This window comes from Poecilia reticulata, chromosome 4 (assembly GCF_904066995.2).
Source record: "Poecilia reticulata chromosome 4, P_reticulata-male-v2, whole genome shotgun sequence".
Lineage (NCBI taxonomy): Eukaryota > Metazoa > Chordata > Actinopteri > Cyprinodontiformes > Poeciliidae > Poecilia > Poecilia reticulata.
In genome coordinates, this window is record NC_088833.1 from 5,974,527 (window position 1) to 5,996,907 (window position 22,381).

The 22,381-nt window shown below is 38.9% G+C and overlaps 1 protein-coding gene across 1 annotated transcript in view; it reads left to right on the forward strand.

Moving 5' to 3' along the window:
* Window positions 1-9,100: 9,100 nt before the first annotated feature.
* Window positions 9,101-22,381, forward strand: part of ror1 (receptor tyrosine kinase-like orphan receptor 1) — a 141,628-nt gene continuing 128,347 nt past the window's right edge. The window contains exon 1 of the mRNA XM_008406160.3: window positions 9,101-9,566. Within this exon, the coding sequence (XP_008404382.2) occupies window positions 9,461-9,566 (106 nt within the window). The 5' untranslated portion in view covers window positions 9,101-9,460. The remainder of the gene's footprint in view (window positions 9,567-22,381) is intronic.

Genomic DNA, 22,381 nt, shown 5'->3' on the forward strand with positions numbered 1-22,381 from the left:
GTACCCCTCCAAAAACAATCCTGAAGAAGACAGAAAATTACAAACATTATTCCTGTCCCTCCTCAATCTTTTTCTGTAAAGAGAGACACGGTATTTATAATAAAAAATTACACTTATAAAGTTTCAGGATGTTGAGAATCCCTCAAGCTTTATCTAAGTTAAGCTGATGTTTTTTTTTCTTTCCTTTTTTTGTAGGAGAATGTGAAATTTTAGAAGGCCAGAAACAATCCAAGAAGCAGCTTGGATCATTTTAGATTGAGGTGCTGGATTAGTTTAAGCCTTTTCCTCAAAGACCTCAGTTATTTTTGGAAAATTGGTCGCAATTTAGTTAATTTGACACTTGGGTGGAAAATCAGGTGAACCTTGGCAAGCAGGAGGATCGGTTCTCTTTTCTTGGATTGCAGAATGGAAAACTTGCCTCAGTCACACATTATACTACATTTATTTATGTCCAATGCTCGTCCAGATCAACCAAATAAACGATGTTAATATTTATGCACTAATGGTTCACTTTAGTGAGCTAAAGTTTTTCATGCGGGAATCTATGATGACAGTACAACCCACAGCTTCATCAGACATTCATGTCCTGTCTGTTAACTTGTGGATGCTCTGAGTCACATTTTGCATGGTGTTGTTGGCTTTAGATCTGAGTAAGAGTGTCCGATCTTTTTTATGCATATTCACATTAAGTTTGCAGATAAGGTCTTTATAGCTGGCTGCTGCTCTTCAAAGGTAGAAAATTGAGCTTTTGGGCTCTACATCTGCAGCAAGTTGCTTTTTATTCCACGAGGAATCAAGGCAGAGTGGAAATTTTTTCCATGCAGCATTGTTTAAACCTTGTCAAGCTGATATAGTGCAATGTATAACATGTTCTTTTTGTTTGCTTCATAATAGCACACAGACTTTATTTGGATTGGCTGTCATTACATAGGTAATCATTGAGAGGCTTACATTAAACTGACCTAGTCTCCAGCTATTAAATGTCCAAATAGCTCGTTTTTTGTTGTGGAACTGGGTGATTTTAGAATAGCCTCCTGCTGGAAAAGGGAAAAACAGGACAAAGACGTCATTCTGAAAGCACAGTAATAAGGCCAAGTGAAGAAATGAGGTCTCTTCTTGTCTGTTTGAAACGTTTCATCTGTTCCTGCACACTTGATGAAGTACGACAGAAAGACCATGATGACACGGTATTTTATTCCAGTCTCTTTTGAACTGTAATGAATAGTTATGTTTTGGGTTTTTTTTGGTCTTAGTTCATTTTCAACAGAACAAAATGACCTGTAATCTGGTCATCTTAAGTCTTAAATTCAAGTGAGCACAAAGTCCAATGAATAGCAGTACATTGTATTCTTTTTCCCATGGGGGAAACCTTATAAAGCATTCAAATTCTGCTATTTTATTAAACTTTGGATGCATTTTATAAATGAATTACCCTTAGATTGAGCTATTTTGCCACTCAGAGATATAGAATGTTTGATAGAATCAAGAGCTTAAGCTCATTTGTGGAAGCATCATGCTTAGAGATTGTTTCGCCGTTACTAAAACTTGTGAATTACACAAAAGGTGACAAGCAGGCACCACTTAGAGGCGGTCTCTAGTTCTGTAAACCATAATCATGACATTGTATGTCTCACAAATAACTTGATTGTATGTTATTTTCACAAATCAGAAATTATCTTTCTTACGTAAAACTTTTCAGAAACTCTAAATATTTTATAATAGTTTGAATAGTTTATTTGTGAAACGGAAATTACACATGACAATACATTTTGAATTTAATTTCCAGGTTTGGGTGATTATACAAAAATAAAGTTAAGCGCAATAAAAAAAAATTACAGTAACTTATTATGAAACAAGCAATAAGCATTAAATTTTGTCCAATAACATCAACAAAATCATTAAACAAACGTTTGTCAAAAATGTTGATCAATGTTCCAGTTACTAGAAAGGAAAGGCAACTGAACTCAGTGTTTCAGCATCTTTGCAGTTTTCTGGAAGTTTGTTCCAGATTAGTGGCAGATGAAAACTGAATGCTGCTTCTTCATATTCAGGTTCTGGGGATGCAGAGCAGACCAGAACCAGGAGACCCGAGTGGTCTGGAAGGTTGCTGCAACAGCAACAGGTGTTTAATGTACAGTATTTCAGTGATCTATAAACTCGCAGAAGTATTTTAAAGTATATGCTCCGAGTTACAGTGTAAGGACTTTAGAACTATAATGAACATAAATAAACAAATTGGGTGCAAAAATTTGAACTTGAGGATTTTCCTCAACTCATACTGGAACAAAATTGGATGACAAAACTTCAGCTTTGAAGTGTAGCCTGTAAGTATTCATTAGGGTTGGATTCAGGGCCTGTCCAGACACTGAGTGTTGACCTACCTACTTTATTCAGTACAATTTTGACGTTTGCTTAGGATAGCCGTCTTGTTAGAACAGGCAACTGTTCAACTAATCTAACCAAATGTCACCTCAAATGAAAGAAAATTCGTCTGGATTTTCCAAAACACACTAGAAACCATAAAAACTCCCCAGCCAGTTATAAACCATATAATGCTTGAGTACCAGTATCCCTGTCCAACTGGTGAAACCAGTTCCACCGACTCCAAAATCAACACCTTCATGTTCAACTGATTTACATGTGCCAACATGTGTTTAATAAAAGTTTTATGTTCAAATAAGACAAAGATTGATCTGTTTGGCCACGAAACTACAACTGTTTTTGGAGGGATCAAACAGCCTTCCCAGTGAATGGTGATGGTAACGTTGCCCTGAAAGCCTGATTTAGTTCCAGTGTAATAGCCAAATATATTCCCAGAATAAATCAAAATCATCGTTGATTGGTGCATACAATGGATGGATCAATGGAAGGATCAGTTTGGTTTTATTTGTGTACTTGAAAATGTAATTCTGACTGGATTACAAAAAAATCCACTAACATGTGCATGCAAGAGTTTAACTTGCATATTTCATAATCTACCCCTCCCAAAAATGATCAGTCAATACAAAAAAAAAAATCCCAAAGGGATGACATTAATGTAACTGATGAGAACGTGAGCATTTCTGGAGCTGTGAATGAAATCAAACCAAATCCCAGAAGCAGTGTGGAGAAAAGCAAAGTATTACCCATCATTTATTAAATTAATAGACTGTTAAATCATCTCGACACCAGTACCTTTTGAATTTAATCTTTGCTTAATATGTTGTCTGACATTATCCCCAACAGTTTTTCATATCATGTCAAACAAAAAATGTTTCACAATCTTACAGAAAGTGAGCACATAAAAATGCTTCTAGATATGAGGCATTTATAATCTGTGCTTTTTGCCAGCATTCTGCAAACATTGAGCATTGCTACCAATCATTTTATCCTGGCTCCATACTGCTTGCCAGCTATATTTCATCACATGAAAGCTGCATTCTCATGTATTTAAACATATCAATGTAATTGTAAGATTTGCCTGTAATTGTGTCTTCAAATAGGGCCACGACGTTTCCCCACCGTTGTGTGTTTTCACAAGATCGACAATATTCTCTGCCACATTACTGTTTATTGTTTAACTAAAAATTTATAAGCCTAAAAAAAAAGCAAGTGAGAAACTAAAGCAACTCCGCTTAGCTGAAGAAATGAACAAGCTTTTCATAGGGTGTGTGAGGTTAGCCAAGTCTCAGAGAATCCTAAAATAAAGGTTGACACTAATAGATGCACAGGCACCATATGAATCATCAGTTTTACCGTCTCAGTTTTCCGGGTCTGGAGCCAAGTGTACAGGATGATGTGTGAGGCCATTAAAAACTGTAAGTAACGGTCCAAGATGAGCTGGAACGTTTCTGACCACTCAGTAAAACTGAGTCGTGTGGAACAGAGGCTGGATTTCGTCCAGAGTTCTCACAGAATCTTCTACTTTCGCTAAATCAAGAGGAAAATAAATACTCCACAAGACACTGCACTTATATGGTTCATTGTCCTGTGTAGTGTGTGTCAGACAGAGAGACTACTGGACCTTTTATCGAGGTGAAGATGAAAGAAAGTCAGATGGTGGGGATTTAATTTCCACCATGATTATTTAAAGGAGACTGTTTATAATGTCATTATAGTTTTCTTCTTTAGAAGTATAAATAATAGAAAACAATTTAAGCCCACAATCAAACTCTATCTCTCTCTGGTTTCCTCCCACAGTCCAGACTGGTTAATTTAAGCAATCATGCAAGGACTGGTGACCTGTCCAGAGTGTACCTTGCCTCTTGCCCAATGACCACTAAAGACACAAGCAACCCTCCAAGATAAGCAGGTACAGACGATGTCTCCATCTCCAGGCTGATTGTTTCTCCAGTTCTTCACAGAATGTCAAAAGTTTGATCAGATTGAACAGAGAGCACATGAAAACATCACTTTTCAAGTCGTACAGCTCATTCTCAGTGTGTCTGGATCACAGTTAACTCGTTCTAAGAGATGAATATAGATTAATCTAAGCCATCCTATTTTGGCTCTGACTCTTTAGTTGAATTTTTCTGGACTGAATGTTCCACCTTAACCCTCCTGTAACTTTTACATGCATCCTTCATCCAACATACCTGATCCAGCAGACATTCTGCTCTGCCGAGGTTCTGCAATATGCACCTCTCTTGTTTCAGGCATGTTGGAGAAGGAATGCGTCTTAGGATTGTCCTCCATGTTTTTTGTGCCAGTACTGCTCTGTATTGGAGATGGTGACATCTTCTGCCACATATTTCTTGTGTCTTTTTTCATGGCTTGAGGCAAGCTGTAAAGAGGAGTTCTTTTGGCTTTCGTCTTGAAACTGTTGCTACAAGTAGCTGTACTGTCGACAGATTCTCCCAGCGGAGACTTGGATCCTCACGGCTCCTACAGAGTTATCACCTGCTTCTTGTTTACCTCTCTGACTAACAGTCTTATATTACGGCGATTTCAGAAGACGGCAGTTGTGCCGTACTGTTTGAGGTTTTTGGATGATAAACTGAACAGTGTTCTGTTAGATTTCAAAGCTTGGCATATCGTTTTATAACCTAACCCTGCTTTAAACTTCTCCACAACTTTCTCCCTAACTTACTTTGTCTTCATGATGCTGTTTGTTCTCTAACAAATATCAGAGTTCTTCACAGAACAGCTAGAATGATTCTGAGATTAAATTACACACAGATGGCCCTAATTAGGTGACTCGCACTCCACATGTTGCAATGTGACAATGTGAAAAAGAGGTATGAACACTTATGAAAACCTCATACATCAGAGTTTTGACATGTCCGTTGGTTATTAAAGAGCGTTTCATCCCAGTTGTGTCTCTGAACAGTCTTCAGACAATCCAATAAAAGATCAGAAAGGAATAAAAGATCAGAAATCTAAAAGTGAATAGAAAACTTGAAATATTGAATCGAAAACTTGGGAAACCAAGAGGATGTCAGAGATATTCTGAGATAATTATCATTATCATTATCATCCTCTCATTCTTATTTATTGACTGAGACATCCCTGCCAGCTGGGGAACAAAGCGCCTCCCTGTGCAGGTCGTTTAGTCACAGCAGAGAGTCGCAGCCTCTGGCATCTGCTCTCAAAGAGACCTTTTGAACCCTAATCCCCCTTCCCTATATTAAAGGAAGATGACTTTCACCATGCATGGTTGCAATTTTAATAATCTTATCTTATTATGAGGCAGGATTACACTGATATAGATCAAGGAAAAAGAAACAAGGCAGATGTGTCTGAAATAATTTCACGTCATGATTGGCCCCAGAAGTGAAGCGTTGACATATGAATTCAAACCCCCTAAAAGCACACTGGATGAAAATAATTTGGTTGTTTGTCCTATAAACGGCTCAGGAGTGAGACATGACTCACTTAATGAATGTCATCTCACACATTTCCTCTTACTGTAATTAACCTCGTTGGATTTTTATTTTGCTGGTATTTGCTCGACACATGATTTGACTGGAACACAAGAGCTTTCTGTTGTGTTCATTGGAGTCTTATGTGAAATGATGCACTCAGACATTATCTATACGTCCATTTTTTCCCCTCTTAAAGTAGCTCAGAAGTTAGAAGAGTGTCTGGGAAAAAACTGAGTGAAGTTTGAGAAAGTTCAAGCTAACAGCAGAAAGAATTTATGTTTAGACTCAATCGAGAAATGTAAATATTAAAAGTTCCTACTACAAAAATCCCTAGGAGGACTTGTCACTGCTCTCCTAAAAAATGAATAAATTCCTACTGGCCTGCTGGACAATTTGGCCCACTGGAAATCAGATAACGTGTGTGTGAGGGGTCTTTCACTTTTACTGGGATTCCTGGTAAAGTTTTTAAAATCAACAGACAAAGTTGCTGCTGAACCATAATCACTTTTTAAACTTTAATGAAAAGCTTTTTTCATAAAAAAAAAAAGCTTTTTAATGTTCATTAAAGTTTGTTCATCACAACTCTTGTTTTATTTATTTTTTGTTTGCTTTTTTAACCATTTAACTAGAGAAATATAAGGAAACCTTCAACTGTCTGTTCTGTTGTCACTCACATTTTGAAGAGAGTCCAAGAGGTGATGGTTGGATGATGGTTTCATGCTGCAGGCTGGTTCCCTCTTCCCAATGTCGATAAGCAGTAGCACATCCAACTGCAGTTTAGACATATACATCTGCATTAAAACGTTTCACACAGACAAACATGCATACACCAGTGACATCAGGGATGTCTCCCATGACCTTAGGGACTTAGCTGGTGCTGTAGGGGAGCGCTGAGCGGGGGATGGTATGGTGGGTTTACACTGTGCTCTCCCTCCAACAGTCATGCTGAATTTTCCCCAGCAGGTTTGGAGTAGTGGGGTGGAGCTGGGGTCCACAAACGCTACAGCTTTACTGGAATTCAGAAGACAATCGGAGCAGAAGTGTACACAGCTTTACCCTATCTCATCCCTTACAGGAAACTTGGACAGTGTTATCTTCACCCTTTAGTTAACAGCAGCTCTGCAGGGAGGACTCTGTGGGTAGATTAAAATATTAAAAGGGAAGGATGCTTTGCGCTACTCATGGCTTTCTGAGCTTACATAGAGTCTGAGTCAATCCTTTTGTTCTGTAGATGGTAACAAGCCCTTCCAGACAATAATTGTTGCATGTTTTTTTTTTTTTGTTTTTCTGCAAGAGTTAAATCAAAACCTGCCTCAGAGAAGATGATGTTTCTCTCTAATGAGGGTTGTGCTATGGTCTAACCAGGGATGTTAAATTGTTACCATTCTTCTGATAGTAAAGTGTGTGATGAAAACACAAGCAGGGTCAAGACCTGTGTCAAAGAAGAGCTAAATGAAACTAGGTTTGGGGTTACGGAGAAGAAGTGATATGTTAACTGTGTTGTAACACCTCTTAGATAAGCCTGTTAAGGTGATTGTGTGGCTGTTTAGCATGTCGACTGGCACAAGAGGGCTTTGTCTTTTCCCCACACTTCCTCTCTCTGACATTCGTCCTCGTCTGTCTTTGTCAAAAAATGCATGACCACGAAGTAAACCTGTGAGCTAAGTATTTGAATGTGGTTTTAATACATTAGGTCATTTATCTTGTTGGTATGAAACGGTACACTAAACAACACCAGGTGGGTCGTTATCAGAGAGCTTCGTGTACAGTTTACCCATTCACATTACTCAGATCTGCGTTTTATTAGACGTCCATTCCTGCAAATACTTGCCTGACTTTATGTCTTGTTTTCTCATTCATCCATTTTTTAAAGCTGCTTTGTTTACCAGGAGCTAATGTCCGTCCCAAACTGGAGCCAACATGACCATACCAGGTACTTCTTGGGTCAGTCTAATCACAAATAACCTAACATGCATGGTTTTGGACTGGATTGTCGGAGAAAGCCAAGCTGTACAGACAGAACACATGGATGCAAATGGGGAACATGCTAACATGACAAAAAGACCTGCTCACTCACTGGAGGCCAAGCAGAGATTCACCTGCTGTGAGGCGACAAAGGCAACCGACTCAGCGCCCTGCAGCATAACAGTGTTGTTATTCTACAGTAAAAAGTTGTTGTCTTAATAAATTCAGTAGACCTGGTAGATTTAAAAAGTATTGGTAATTGTTGTACTTTGTTTATAGATTTTGGTGTCTGTTGTAATTCCATCCATTTTCTTTACATCCTTGTCCCTCAGTGGGGGCGGGAGGGTTGCTGGTGTCCATCTCCAGCTAACGTTCCGGGCGAGAGGCGGGGTCACCTTGGACAGGTCGCCAGTCTGTCGCAGGGCAACACAGAGACACACAACCATGCACACACACACTCACACCTAGGGACAATTTGGAGAAGCCAATCAACCTGACAGTCATGTTTTTGGACTGTGGGAGGAAACCGGAGTACCCGGAGAAAACCCACGCATGCACAGGGAAAACATGCAAACTCCATGCAGAAAGACCGGGGCCGGGAATCAAACCCAGAACCTTCTTGCTGCAAGGCAATAGCCTCAGAGCCCTGTTGTTATTCTCTTAGGCAAATCAGGTCAGACTATCAGAAATATTCACCAGTACAACAATTAGCTTTGCTATGAGATTTTGCTAACAAGCAATGTTTTAACTAGAACTTTCTGCCTTTCATTAGTTTTTCTTTGTTTGAACTAGAGCTTTAAGGTTTTTCACGTTAAAATCCGAAGCACAAACAACCTTGGATACACTCACAATCATACATAAGGGCAGTTTAGTTCTATTGTGCAGCCCTGAAAAAAGCTAACCTTTAGGACTTTCATCATTTATCAGACATCTAAAGATGTGCTGCAGGTTGTTTGACAGAGGCAACTCATTTGAACCCTAGCAAAAATGAAGCAAGATTATCATTATGTTTATTAAAACCTAGCCTGTAACGAACCTTTATCTGATTTTTCCTGGACTCTAGAAGAATTTATCAAATGTAACAAGACTGGTTGATGTGTTTTCAGTGATTCCCTTGAAAATACGGGTTAGACATTTATAATTAAAATCTTTATTTAGTTGTTTGAACAGTAACCTAAAAGCACTTTAAAGTAGGCAATAAAAATGAAAAAATAAAAAATATAATTCTGCAAACATAGTAATGTCATTTTTATGGAAACAGAGACGCCTCAGGTCGTTCCGTTGTTTTTCCTCCAGTGAACGCAAGGTGGCGACACGTGTCTAAACACAACCATGTGGCTCCTTTGGGGCACAATTCTGATTACTCAAGTTTGTTGGAAGAAGTTTGTGCTCATTTGGAGAGAGGCACACACACAGTTAGGGCTCCAGAGAGAGAAGAAGGAAAAGACGCAACTTTCTCCTTCATTTTTTTATTCAGATAACCCAGTGCGCTTTTTAATTTTTTTTTTTTTTCTGAAGGAAAGCGAAAAACAACAATCTCTAAGGCAGCGCGCTGAATTTGGAGACGCATTTTGGGGGGGGAAGAGAACTCAGCGATCCCGTTCGGATTTGGATGTGAAAAGTGGCAAAGGGTGTAAGACAGAGCCAGAGGAATGTATCAAAATCGGGCCGCGGTGCGGGAACGTCTGTGGAGATGTCCAGCCTGCGCTCTGTGGATCTCCCTGCTGCTCCAAGGCGTGCTGGACATGAGCGCGTCCGGTGAGTTTCTCCAGCTTTCACCCTTTCCATTGGGAATCCTTCCTGTCTCTCCTCAGCGTTTCTGTTGGCTCTGCTCTTTGCGGTTATGCCTCATTCATCTGTGTGCCAATCTGCGGAAAAAAACTTAACTGCACTCCAACGTGTACTTATTACAATTAAACCACTTTTTTTTCTTTTTTTTTTTAGAGTCGGTTCAAGTCCTTTACAAGCATACTTCTATTTTAAAGACTCTTTTCTTTGTTTCCACAAGAGATAATCTCTTCTCGCATGTAGATGCAGCAGATCTGTTTGCTCTCACTCAGCTTCTCCTCTCATGCAAACGAGCTTTGGTTTTTAGATTAAAGTCCCTTTGTGACTCTGAAGCCTCGGCACGGGGAGAGACTTCAGCCCATTGATAGACATGAGGACTCTTACCGTGGCTGTTTTGCGCCCCGCCACCCCCTGAAAGTGTAGATTCATTAAAGATACGGATGGAGGAGAGCCATTTCCACTGCCTTTACTACTAATCGCTGTCGATGGCAATAGGATGACCTTTTGTGAAGTACTCCAGCGTTTGACTTCTTATGAAAACGAGTTGCCCGTATCTGTGCTTGCAGTGCTTTGCTAAACCCTTTCACGTTTTATTGGTTTTGTTTTGGATTTCAAAGAATGTAATGCATAAATATGACATGGAAAGAACAGGATACCTGGTTTTTCCAGTGTTTCTGGAGCTATAAGTATGAGAAGATGTGAATTGTATTCGGCCCCTTTGACTCTAGAACCTCCTTCATTGCACAGTTAGAGCTGCAAGTCCTTTAGGGGAAGTGATGGTGTTGCCCTTGAATCTTCAAAAAATAAAAATACCCAAAGCTCAGTCCGTTTGAAGGGAGAGGTTGAATATCTTTATTTTAGCCTCAGATTCTCAATTGAACATCGGTCTGAACTTTGACTAGGTCATTCCAAATGATTAACTTTTAGCTTTGGCTGTAGAGTTTTTGCCCTCCTGAGAGGATAACTGCTACCACACAAAGCATCCCCACAGCATGATACTCTGAGCCTGTTTCACAACAGTGATGGTGTGTTCAGGGTCATTTGCTGTGTTAGTTTTTACATGTAGAATGACAAGTTTAATTTTGATCTCATCTGAGTGGGTGCCTTTTTTTCCACTTGTGTGCTCTACATGACTCGTGGTAAACGTCTTCCAGCTAATTTTTCAACAATTCAATTCTTGTCTCTCTTCAATGACTTGATTAGATTCCTGAGATGTTTGAAGCTTAGGAAATGTTTTGATAACCCAACCTTGCTTTACATTTCTCCAGAGCTTTCTCCCTAAGCTGTCCGCTGTGTTCCTTGGTCTTCACGATGCTGTTTGTTCGCTAATGTTTTTGAACAAACCTCCGGGGCCTTTACAGAACAGCTGGATTTGTACTGACATTAAATTACACCAGTGGACTCTGTTTACTGGGCAGCTAGTTGCACTGGGACAACTACCTGCCCAGTGCAGTTAGTTTTGGACAGACCACAATCTAAGCCACATTTCATATTTTTTTAAAATGAAAAGTATGCATCATTTTCCTCTCACTGAACAGTTATGTGTTACTCTATCAGGTTTGAGTTTGTGATGTGACAAAATGTGTGAAAGGTTCAAGGGTATGAACATTTTTGAAAAGCACTTTACATTTACAGCCTTTGTTGTTTAGGTTTGGTTGATATCCCTAATGGCTGTTGAGGCAATAGGATGACTACTCCTTTGACTTCCAGGACAGAATAATTCCTTGATTTGTGGGTGAACCATATTTAGTACTAAAGGCTACTCTTGTCTTGTCACTCCGGAGTTTTACTGCTTTTCTCAGCCCCTCCACCTCCACACAGCTCTGCGTGTTTGTGTGAGATCCTAAAGGAAAAGATGGCAGATGGCCTCATGCTGGATGTATGTATGTATGTAACTGCTTGACTAATATAAGTATGATTTATTTTAGTTTGATTTAGATATGAATTGTTTATGAAGCTGCTCAGGGAAGGCATTTTAAAATTGTTTTTGTCCTGGCCTTTTTGAGTGTGTTGTAAGTATCTAACAGCCCTCCCGATCCAGAAAGGTAGTTATGAATTATCTCCGGAAGATTTTCTGGGTTTGTTTGGATTACCTCTGTCCTCCCCTAAATGCTCCGGGTGGTTATTTACGATGACATTGTGCAGCATATGCTGTGTTGAGCTTAAAGCTTTTATGTGATAGTCCTTCTTTTTCCTGTCCCTTTCTGTATCTTCTGGCCTTTTTCTCTTGCTGGGAGACAGCGAGGAATGTTAATCCACATAACTTAACAGGAGGAGTTGGCTCTGACTTATGCAAGTGGAGTTTGATGGTGGAATATGGAGAGAAAAGGCATCAAGACCCTGATTCTCCCCCTATTTTATATCTGGACAAAGGAGTTTTGACACGAAATCCAGAAATCCAACAGTTTAAATTTTGTATTGTTACACTGCAGTTGCATCAATCAAATAGAGATTCGACTCAACTTACTTCCCCTTCATCATGACATAAGTAGATCAATTACTAAAATTTTTAAAAATATAAAAAATTACAAACTAAGTATTTGAACTATGTAAACACATTAATAAATAACATATTCCCTTTCTTTGTTAAAATTAGATAAAGATTAGGGATAAAACCCATTAAATTATTTCAAGATAATATCCTTAAGTTATGCGCCAACTTAGTAAGATAACAGCTCAGTTTATTTTGATTTCGGTGCATTGGCATAACATTGGCATATGCTGCATGGTTTACAGTTTTTCCCAAATACCAACATTACCATAACATGTTTTGTTAGTTTTCATGGATCAAAACATTCTGAGCAGATGGGTTGAATTTTTGTGCATCTGCAGCACTGCTATGCCGAGTTATGCGCCAACTTAGTAAGATAACAGCTCAGTTTATTTTGGTTTCGGTGCAAGTAAGTATCTTTCAAAAATTGTTTTGAAATGGAGTGAAACTAAGTATTTCTTGATTTAACACCTCCAAGTCTTAGCTTAAAAATATCAGAAACATTAATAAGATCAGATGAGACCTTTAAGAAACTGGAAATCGGTATTGGTCAAGAAAAGTCCAATACATCTTCACCTAGTACTTTGCTTTGCATTTGCAAACTAAACCAGTCAGTTTTGCCTGTTGACAGCCAACTGTTGTCCAAAAAAAGTCTATAGCTATTAACAAGCATCTCTACTTTAAGAATCTTTTCTCTTTCAACAACAGCCTCTTCACCATTTGTTAGTGGCTGGGAGTTTTGTCTCCTTTCGGGATTGCAGTCTGAGAGGGACAACAACAACAACAATGTGGTTCAGCTGTAATCAATTGTGAAGAGAACAGTGCGGCGCCTGTGATCTGTGGCCTTGTTACGGCCGCTCTGTGGAAACGTCTCGGCACATGTGGCCAAGAAGAAAGGGAAGAGCGTCGTTATCTACTTTTATTTGCGGCCGTCTGGTTTGCTGGTCACTCTGCGAGCTTCCAGTCAGGGGTCGGAGGTCGCAGGTCTGTCGGTGTAGTATAAATGCCTGCGTTTTTAGGAACAATTAGGGTTTCCCCGGCTTCGACAAGGGAATTTTGATGATATGTCGGAAAATACATGAGTTAGTTATAAAACAAACGCGCACATGCAGTTTATGTGTTGTAGGGAGCTGCATTTGCTGCAAATTCTTCGCAATGCTTATGAAAGTGAGTCAGGAGGTCATGGAAGGAATTTGGTTTGATTACTGCTGGACAGGAGATTATCGCCCTTTTAATGGCCACACACACTGAAGTCAAAATCAGATTTTTAGTTGCAGAACTAAACCTGGAGGTTTCAATTCACGTTACACAAGCTTCCCTTCATGGTCTGTGAAACTTACACAAGCATCGGCAGACCTTGTATTTTATATATGCCTTGTATTTCTCAGATTTCAGCATAAATCTGTCTGTCACATTGATTTATTTTTATTTACTCTGAAGTTAAAGTCAGGTTTTGCAGCTAATGAGGTTCTAAAAATAGGGAACGATTACAGCCCACCTTGCTGGCTTTTGGGAAGGCATAAAAACAAAGCAGTTTTATTGTCAAATAGTGACAGTTGTTCCTCTACTGCCTTTTGGCTGTAAGTAATAATATGTGACACTTTCATTAGGTTAAAGTATTAACTGTGTTTTCATGGTGCTATTTCTACAAAACCATTGAAGTGTTCCTGACTGTAGAACATTCACCTCTGAATGTTAAAGGTCCTTTGCATGGCAGTCATTATAAAATTTATTCATTGTGGCATTTAGCCTTTTAGTGTGACCTGCAAAGTCTTTAAATAGTGTCAGTCCACTATCGAAGAAAGTTGGATTTAAATGACCTCGTATGCATATAGTTGCCAGGCTCTCTTAGTCTTCCTCTTTACTGTCCATCTACTGTCCATTTCCTACACTATTTACTGAGAAGATAATGAAACTGAATATAAGTGATGTCAAAATATATATCACCATAGTTTATTTTTAGAAATTAGGGCAGCTTGCTGCTGATACTGTGTCCTTCATGATATTTGTCTCTTACCTGTTAAAATGTTTATTTAAAGCTCTAAAAGATTCTTATGCAGTATAAATGAGGTAAACCCAAGCTTTAAGTTGAATGCTGGTTTAGTTGGGAAATAAATATTATGTAAAGAAATAATTATATGCACAATAATTAGATTATCAGATGAACTGGACTCAGATGTTTGCAAAACGTTTTGTCTTGTTGAGATCAGTTTTGGCTAATTTAGGTTTCTGAGTAAAAACTATAATATAAGAGGGTCTAAGAAAAGCATACAAAGTATTTTCTACAACCCACCCTATTGTGTTAAAACCAGAAGACATGAGTTAGAGTTCAAAACAATGAGGAGATGAATACAAGTTTTTAACTGGCTTTGGCATCCTATATTAGCTATGAGCAATGCAATGAGTGTTGTTGGCACTCCTAGCATTGCTAAAACCGCAGTCTCAAAGTGTTTTCCCTCGAGAATGCAACTCCTTGCCACTAAACAATCCCATTTCCAAAAAGCTGTAAAAAAGTCAATTTTCAGCAGGCGGTTTAAAGAAGAAACAGCCTTCCTGTTATCTAGAGAAGACCTGCTCTCTCACATTCTGAATTTTTTCCCCTAACTTTATTCTATAATACCCAACTCACACTAGTGATGACTAAATTTAACTCTTCTTTGCTAAATAACGTCATCCACATTGTGTCTGTATCAGACTTGATATGGTGCGTTGTGTTTTATAAACCTGCATTAATTGTAATTGTCAATGTAATTGAATTATTACTGTAATATATTCCTTTTTAAGTCAATCAGACTGTCTGGACAAGTTTATTTAGTGATACATAGCTTCTTGCTTACATGGCGTACCAAAGGTAGCTGCTCATTAAAAGTTGCCTATATCTGGTCTGAGCTGTAACAAAAATGTCCTTTTAGCAATTTCTGGCCAATAAGTGTAAAATATGTATACAAAAACAAAGCACTGATTTGTCTGAGATTTAATGGTGTAGTCCAGGGGCCGGACGGGGGCAAATACACTATCTTGATTGTGCTACATTTAATTGGAAAATCATCATAAACGCACCTATAAACTTACACATTTTCACTTAAAAAGTAATGTTTCCTGTTTAACCAATGAAAATGTCAAGGCAATGAAACATGAGATTTAAGGTCTTCCCATTCTTCCTGACAAATATTACACCTTTCTTTCAGCTTCCTTTTGAGATCCATGGGTGTTTTGCTGAAAGAGGCCCCCCCTGCTGGGAAAGCCACCTCAGTCATGGGAAATGCTTTGAGGGAAAAAAAGGGCACAGTGTTCTGCCCACAGATGTGCCTGCCTTTAATCATCTTAGTGTGCTCAGGTGTGGCCGACACTGCATATTGAGGAAAAAAAAACCAAAGAACAACATGCAGAAATCAGTTGTAATCATCCACCCACAAAAATGAAACATTTTTATTCCCGTTTACTAATTTAATCATCCTTGCACTACCAATAGCTCCTCTGTGGTTTCCTTCCGATTGTTGCTTCATCCAGATAGGAAATGTTGGACTCCGTCCTGGTCTGAGTGGTGCATCTCTTTCTCTTTCCGATCAAAAGCTTTTTCACACTACACCACCACATAGCGTAGGGCACTGTGCGTCCCCCTAAAAGCCTTTGCCAGGCACTGAAAAATGTGGCTGGAGCTGTATGTGTGAAACAGATGTAGTTGGTTCCTTTTTTCTTTTTTTTTTTTTTTGAGGAGCAAGGGAGAACTGACTCTTTTGGAGACAGCTTGACTCCTATTTGAGTGTTCGAAATGGGGAGAAAATCATAGCCTTTAATTTAATCAGCACATAGTCATAAATCACACACAGACTCTGTTTTATGCCCCTGATTTAAATCATCGGTGTGTAAACTATACATCGTACTCAGACGATTTCTTACTTCCCACTCCTTATTAAGCACACGTGTGTTGCCAAAGCTGAGTGTGCCTCAGTGTTGCCAAACTGCTTGGATAATATAGTGTGCTAATTGTTTAACTGGTGTATAGTTAGCAGACAGCATGTTCTAAATTATATGTATAAAGAAAACCAAGATATTCAGGAACTTCTTACGTTTCCAGCTTTTATTACTTGTGTTGAGCTTTATATTAAATCACTCTCTTTCTGTTGTTTCTGTGCTATTAGCCACTGTGAGTGATGCAAAAAGCCCAAATTTGTTGTGTTGCTGTGGTTCTGGTTTGGCTGGCAGAACTGCTGGAAAAATGACATTCTCTTAACTCAACGGAGGCCTTTCTGTGCACAATGAAAGGGTCTAAATTTACAGTGTTTTGTGGAAAATTAAAGGAAACTTAGCTTAGTAAAAAAATAAAGGCCAGGTCTATTTTGATTCTTAAATCCTGGAGTTTCTTTTCATTCATTTACTTTGTTTTATTCAAACATACCACCTCTTCCTGAGCAATCTGCACAAATCTATAAAAAAAAAAAAAAGAGATTGGGATCAAACATGAAAAGCCTGATTGATGCATCTCAGATTTCCACTAATCAAGCTCTTAATTCTTTTTTATTGTGGTCAGAGGTAACATTTAATCAAAATCTGCAGCGTCGTTCATTCGTATCCTCCTTTTTGATGCTTGATAATGTTTCTGCCACTGCAAACTGTGGCCAAGCATGAAAACCTTTTTCCTGCAATTTACTGTCTGCTTAAGAGGTGAGTGGCGAGTGGTTGGATAGAGGAAGCTGTGTGTGTGGAGGGTTCATGGAAATTCAGTGCTGGATGAAGAGAAGGAATGAAATGCAGTGGTTTATGCTTTTAGTGTTAAAGTTCAGAAGTCAATGTGGCTACTTGAGATGTTTCAGATGCTTTTTGAAAAAAAAAAAAAAGAATTGCAGAAATATTGTGATGTTTCTCTCCAGATTCTGGTATCTTCAACTGTGCTCTGCTGGTCTGTTGATGTCTTTTTAATCAGCTTCAAAGAGGAAAAAAGGGTTGCTACCTACATGAAGCCTTTATGCCGGTCTATGACTCACAGCCCCTCTTCAAAATGGGAAACACAGGAGAATGTATAATTAGACAAATTAGACTTGATCTCAGCAAGTTGGGAAATGTTGATTAAACAGAAGCAACTAAGCCAATTTTGCTAATATTCACAATCAGAGCAATAAATAATAAGTCTAAAATAAGGCTGGGCTCAAGGTTGCCAAAAAGGTTTCCGAGCTCACGGTTGGAGTGAAGAGTGGCAGTTTGGGGTTAATAGGACAACTGTATGATTGCAAGGCTTGTTGAAATACAGAATCAAGTATAGTAGTTCAGTATTCAAGCTCAAAAGTTCTTTTCTAGACAAAACAGCGACAGAACGCTCCTGTTGATTTAGATCCCTAAATGTTCTGTTCAGCGCTTTCTGTGTTGAGATCTTTCAACTCAGCCTGGAAGACAAATTGCTGTTGCCACATTAGGAAAATGTTCCCCGCTGTACTTTATGCGCACAATACAATGAGTCCTTTACTGCAGCCCGGTAAGCCAAGCTGAAAGTGTGAGACTATGCTGATGATAAAGTGACACTTTAATGAGTCTAATGGAATAAGGCACGCATTCTGCATATCAGAATCCTATAAGGATTTAAAGATGTGGAGCAGCACGCGGAGCAGAAGAAGCTGTAAATTGTGTAGTTAATGTTTTATCAAGTTATTGCATCTAGAGCATCCGCCATGGTGACCTGCCTAAAATGTGAACATCATGCAGGGGGTGGGATGAAACATGGCTTTTTAAGTTCCCCTATACATGTCAGAGTAAATCTTTTTAAACCTTGTTTGCTTTGCATTAAGGACCTCAGAAACTCGCTCTCCATGCAGGCAGGCTGATAGCTGTTCACCCACAATTAGGTCTTTGTAAGACACCGCACCTCCTCCCAGGGTATTAAATACTGCAAACTTTATGGGCTCCTGCCAAATACACACCCATTTATCTTTTTTTTAAGAAACGTTCGCTTTATTGTTTTACTACCAAAGGTTTTTCTAATTTATGCCCTTTTAAAAATTAAAATATGTCCACTGCTATGAGAAATTGAATTGAGTGTAGAGTTGCAGTTTAGTGTTTTTAAAGGCAGTTAATCAGAATTTTCTGTTAGGTCTGGATATGTATGGGGGGAAAAGTTTGGAAAAGCTTTGGACCAGTCTGAGATTATAATTGTATAACTTTAAATATACTACTCTTTCACAGCATTTCTACAAAATATTAAAAACAAACATAATGACATTATGTTTGAGCTAAAAGAGCAAGAAGTATTCCTACCGTTGCAAAACATAGGAAATTGATTCATATATATATATATATATATATATATATATATATATATATATATATATGTGTGTGTATACTAACTTATAAAAATGGTAGACCATTAGTTGATGTTGAATGTGCATCAACATGCACATGTGAGATCTAGGCTTTAAGTAATTCATGACAGTAATCTACAAGAGGTCTGTGTGGACACCACACAGACCTCTGTGTCATATAGTGTGGTATATGAAGCACCACACTAAGAATTCAAAGTATTTATTTTTACATTTTAACAGGAACAAAGATCATAAACTGTTTAAAGAATCTGTGTGAAGTTCTGATTGGATCTAAGACGGTCCTCAGGCCAAAAAATGTGACTTTCCAGTGGGAATAGATGTAGCTGAGTTGGACAAAAATAAGATACAGGTTTGGGACGTATGCAATTGATAGCAGTGTCTAAGTGCTAAAATTGAACTCTCAGAATCTGTCAAGGCTCTGTAGAAAAGTTGCTCGTTTGTTTTCAGTGACTCTCTCAGGCCTCCTTTCTGCTCGGCTGGAGATGAGAAAACACTCAGCTCCTCTGTCATCCCACCTCCATGATGGGGATGACATCCAAACTCCTTGGCACGCCTCTTATCTGACTGGCAAACAAACACTGAGACTAATGCTGGCACTTTTCTCGCAGTTTTCCTTTTGCCCTTACTTTCACACCGCCTTCCAAGGACTTCTTTCTCCCACTCAGACACACATGCACTCTGTGTCTATCCCCTCTCTGCCTCTGCAGCTCCTTTTGGCTGCTCAGTGGCTCCTCCACTTGGCCCTTCTGGCCCATCTGACTGACACGCTTGTCTGAGCTCAGGCGTCTGTTTACTCAACAATAACTGAAGTCAGAGTGGCTCCTACGCTCCGCAGGGACACAAGCATAACAAGTTGAACAGCTTTTGGCATTCTGCTGTCCGTTTTAGATGTCTTAAAATTCAGTAAGATATATCTTGATAAAATGAAAGTAGGCTCTTATACTGTAATTCTTCTATTTAGAATTAGGGAGGTTCTACCCAATAAAAGATGTCCGATAATGACCTTGATGAACATTTAAGGCTTAGTATTCAGCAGTTTCTTTTCCTTGTACGTGGCTGTGGTTAAACGGCAAAAGCATTAGACCATCAGCTCCTGGGGCATTTGTGTAAACTTGGCTTTCTGCAGTTATTATTAATACATCATCGCATGTATTTTCTTTTTGGCAAGTCCATCCCATTTTTTTTTTTGTTTTCTTCTTTCTGTTTTTTCACGCTCGCATGTACAAACACAAATGTTGTATTGTGCAATGTGCAAATTCACCCCTCCTGGAAATGCAATCATTAAACAAAACATGCTTGGACTCCAGGAAATCACATTTTATGGGCCATCTAATGATTTGTGTTTGGGGTGAAGTAACTCTGTACTTCTGTTTTCGATTTCCTTGTTATTAGTTTGGGTTTTTTGACCTTGCAATGTAGATATTTGAGAGGTTTCTAATAACGTAGAAGAAATGGAAAGGAGTGTGTTTTCTGTCCTTTGGCTTTTATTGCTTTGTAAATACAGGTAGTGGCCACAGAGACTGGTGTTTAAGCCTGTTGTAGTCTTTGGTTGACTGCAAGAATTTTCTCCTTTTGAAGATTAGCTCCTTCAAATGGGTTTTAGTTTAAAGCTGCCAGTTAAATTAGGCTACTTGCCCAGCAAGCAGATTCAGAGATCTGCTAAAATAATAATGCTGAAAATGCCTAAGCTATTTTTTCCACCACCACAACATATAAGCAAGTTTGGACTTCACAGCTGCAAGTTAGTGAACTTTATTTGAAGACTATATTCAGAAAGCTGGTAAAATTCCTCTGTGATTTAGCTCTACAATCTGTATCTTCATTGCTTTAGGTGTTCTTGATATATTGTGAATAACATGGGTACGGATGGGTTTTAAGTTGGTTAGTGTGTTTTAAACCTTTCACATATAGCTTCATAATCTATCCTATTAAAAGAAAAGTGTCTTGAAAAATGCACTTTTTAAAACTTTTTAATCATGTCATAATGTTATACCATCAAAATACAGTTGAAGTGTTATTCTTGAGTTTTCATGTATGTTTGAGAAATCCTTGAAGAGCCGACGATGGTCCTGCTTCTTCCACTTCAGAATCATTCAAGCTTAAGAAGACTCCTTAGAACGCTGCTTTCATTACAAGTCACAAACTCCTGGCTGAGATTTCGTGCCTTCTCGCATGTGAAGGCGCTGAAGACGACTTGCTTAAGTTGTGCTGTTATGCATGATATAGAAAAGGTGCAAAAGCCACCTATGCCAGAAGGGAATCAACTTGAAAAGAACAACATGAAAGAAAATAAAGCCTTTTCATGACCCTCATCAGAATACCTGTGGCTAAATAAATATTTGTCCACAAACGACAAATTGATCATTTGGATCAGTTTCATACCACACCCTTTCATATTTGCGTATTAACTTTCCAAGTGTGAGCGTAAGCAAATCTCCTTCAAAATTCTGACTCTGACATTTCCATAAACCAGACCAATAAAATGAACTTAAAAGGATTCTTGTATAAACAAGCCAAGAATTTTGGGGAAGTCTGCTATCACACTTGCAATTTCACACAAATCCATTGTGGTTTGACGGTCTCACCACAAGGTAGCTTTCCTAATGGAAGAGCAATTGAGGTCTTAACAATTCCGATTTTTGGCGTTTTAAACAGAAAGAAGAGAGTTAAAGGAATGGAATGAAACAGTCAGAGTCTCCAGATGGGCTTAAGAGTTTGAAGAGCCACCAGTGACTTGTGTAATGTCTGAGCATTTGTGGTTCTTGCGGTTGCAATCTGCCGGAATGATAATGGGAGGGTTTGGAATGGTCACAGAGCTGGAATCTGCCTTTGTAATACCTTCTTCTCTCGTGACTTCTTCTGTCCGATTCTCATTTAGGATGCCAGTTGGTCCCACTGCGAGCAAAAAAAAAGGTATCAGCGTTACTCCATTATTGAGTTTTGCCTCTAAAGCAGTCCCCTGTTGTTCATATTTTCACTTTCACCAGTGATTCTGATCCTCAGATGTTTATCAAAGCTGACACTGACTTGGAACCACCATGGTTTAAATTTACCGACTGTTGAGATCGTCTCCTGTGTGCCCATGGTTCTCTCACACCAACTTTTATTTTCTTGTCTCTCTATATATTTGTCTCCCTTTCCCTGAGTCCCCAGCACCCCATCCCTCCTCCTTTCAAAGAGCATTAATTTCAGCCAGGCAGGAAATGAAACTACATTGCCCTGCGACTCCAGCAGAAGAGGGGGAAGCTGGAGGGGGGATGGGGGGGAGCGGTGGAGGTCCATGGAGTATATGAAGCACAATAGTAGTTCTTGAAAACCAGATGAAAAGATTGCTAGTTGGAGGAGGTGAGCGAGGGTCAGGAGGGTCCTGGCTCAGTTAAGAGAAAGACGAGAAGGTTAGGAATGGTACTGATCTGAAAAAAATGTTTTCATATAACAATTTGAGTGACAGCAGCCCCTAAATTAACTTTCATATAGTTGTGCATGTCCAGAATTTGAAATATTTGACTCTGGAACTTCCAAGGATTACTAGAGCGAAGGAGAACTTTGTAGGGCCTGTTGGCCCCTTTATCGTTCACATCTCCTCAACTCCATCCTGCTATCAAAAGTCAATGATCTTCTCCTCAGAGGGGCCTATATAAGAGGCTTAGACCCGCGTGATTCCACTGTGTGTTTGTTTAACCTCTGCATGGCTCCCTCTGCTGTGCTAAGCTTTGCCCAAAGAAGCTCATTACCTCTCGCCGTTCTATCTACCACCATTTGTCGAGCCGTTATACTCATAGTAGAATAAAATATATCTATTTTTGTATAGTAATAAAACCTATCCATTGATGCATAAAAAACTGTGAAGAAAATTGACAGACTAAACTTGCAGAGTAAACCTTCATAGAATATTTACTGGTACATCTTAGTCTAATTGCATTTTAATATATCAAAAATGTATTGGAAAGTTGATTTATTGTAATTTAAATTCAATAAATTAC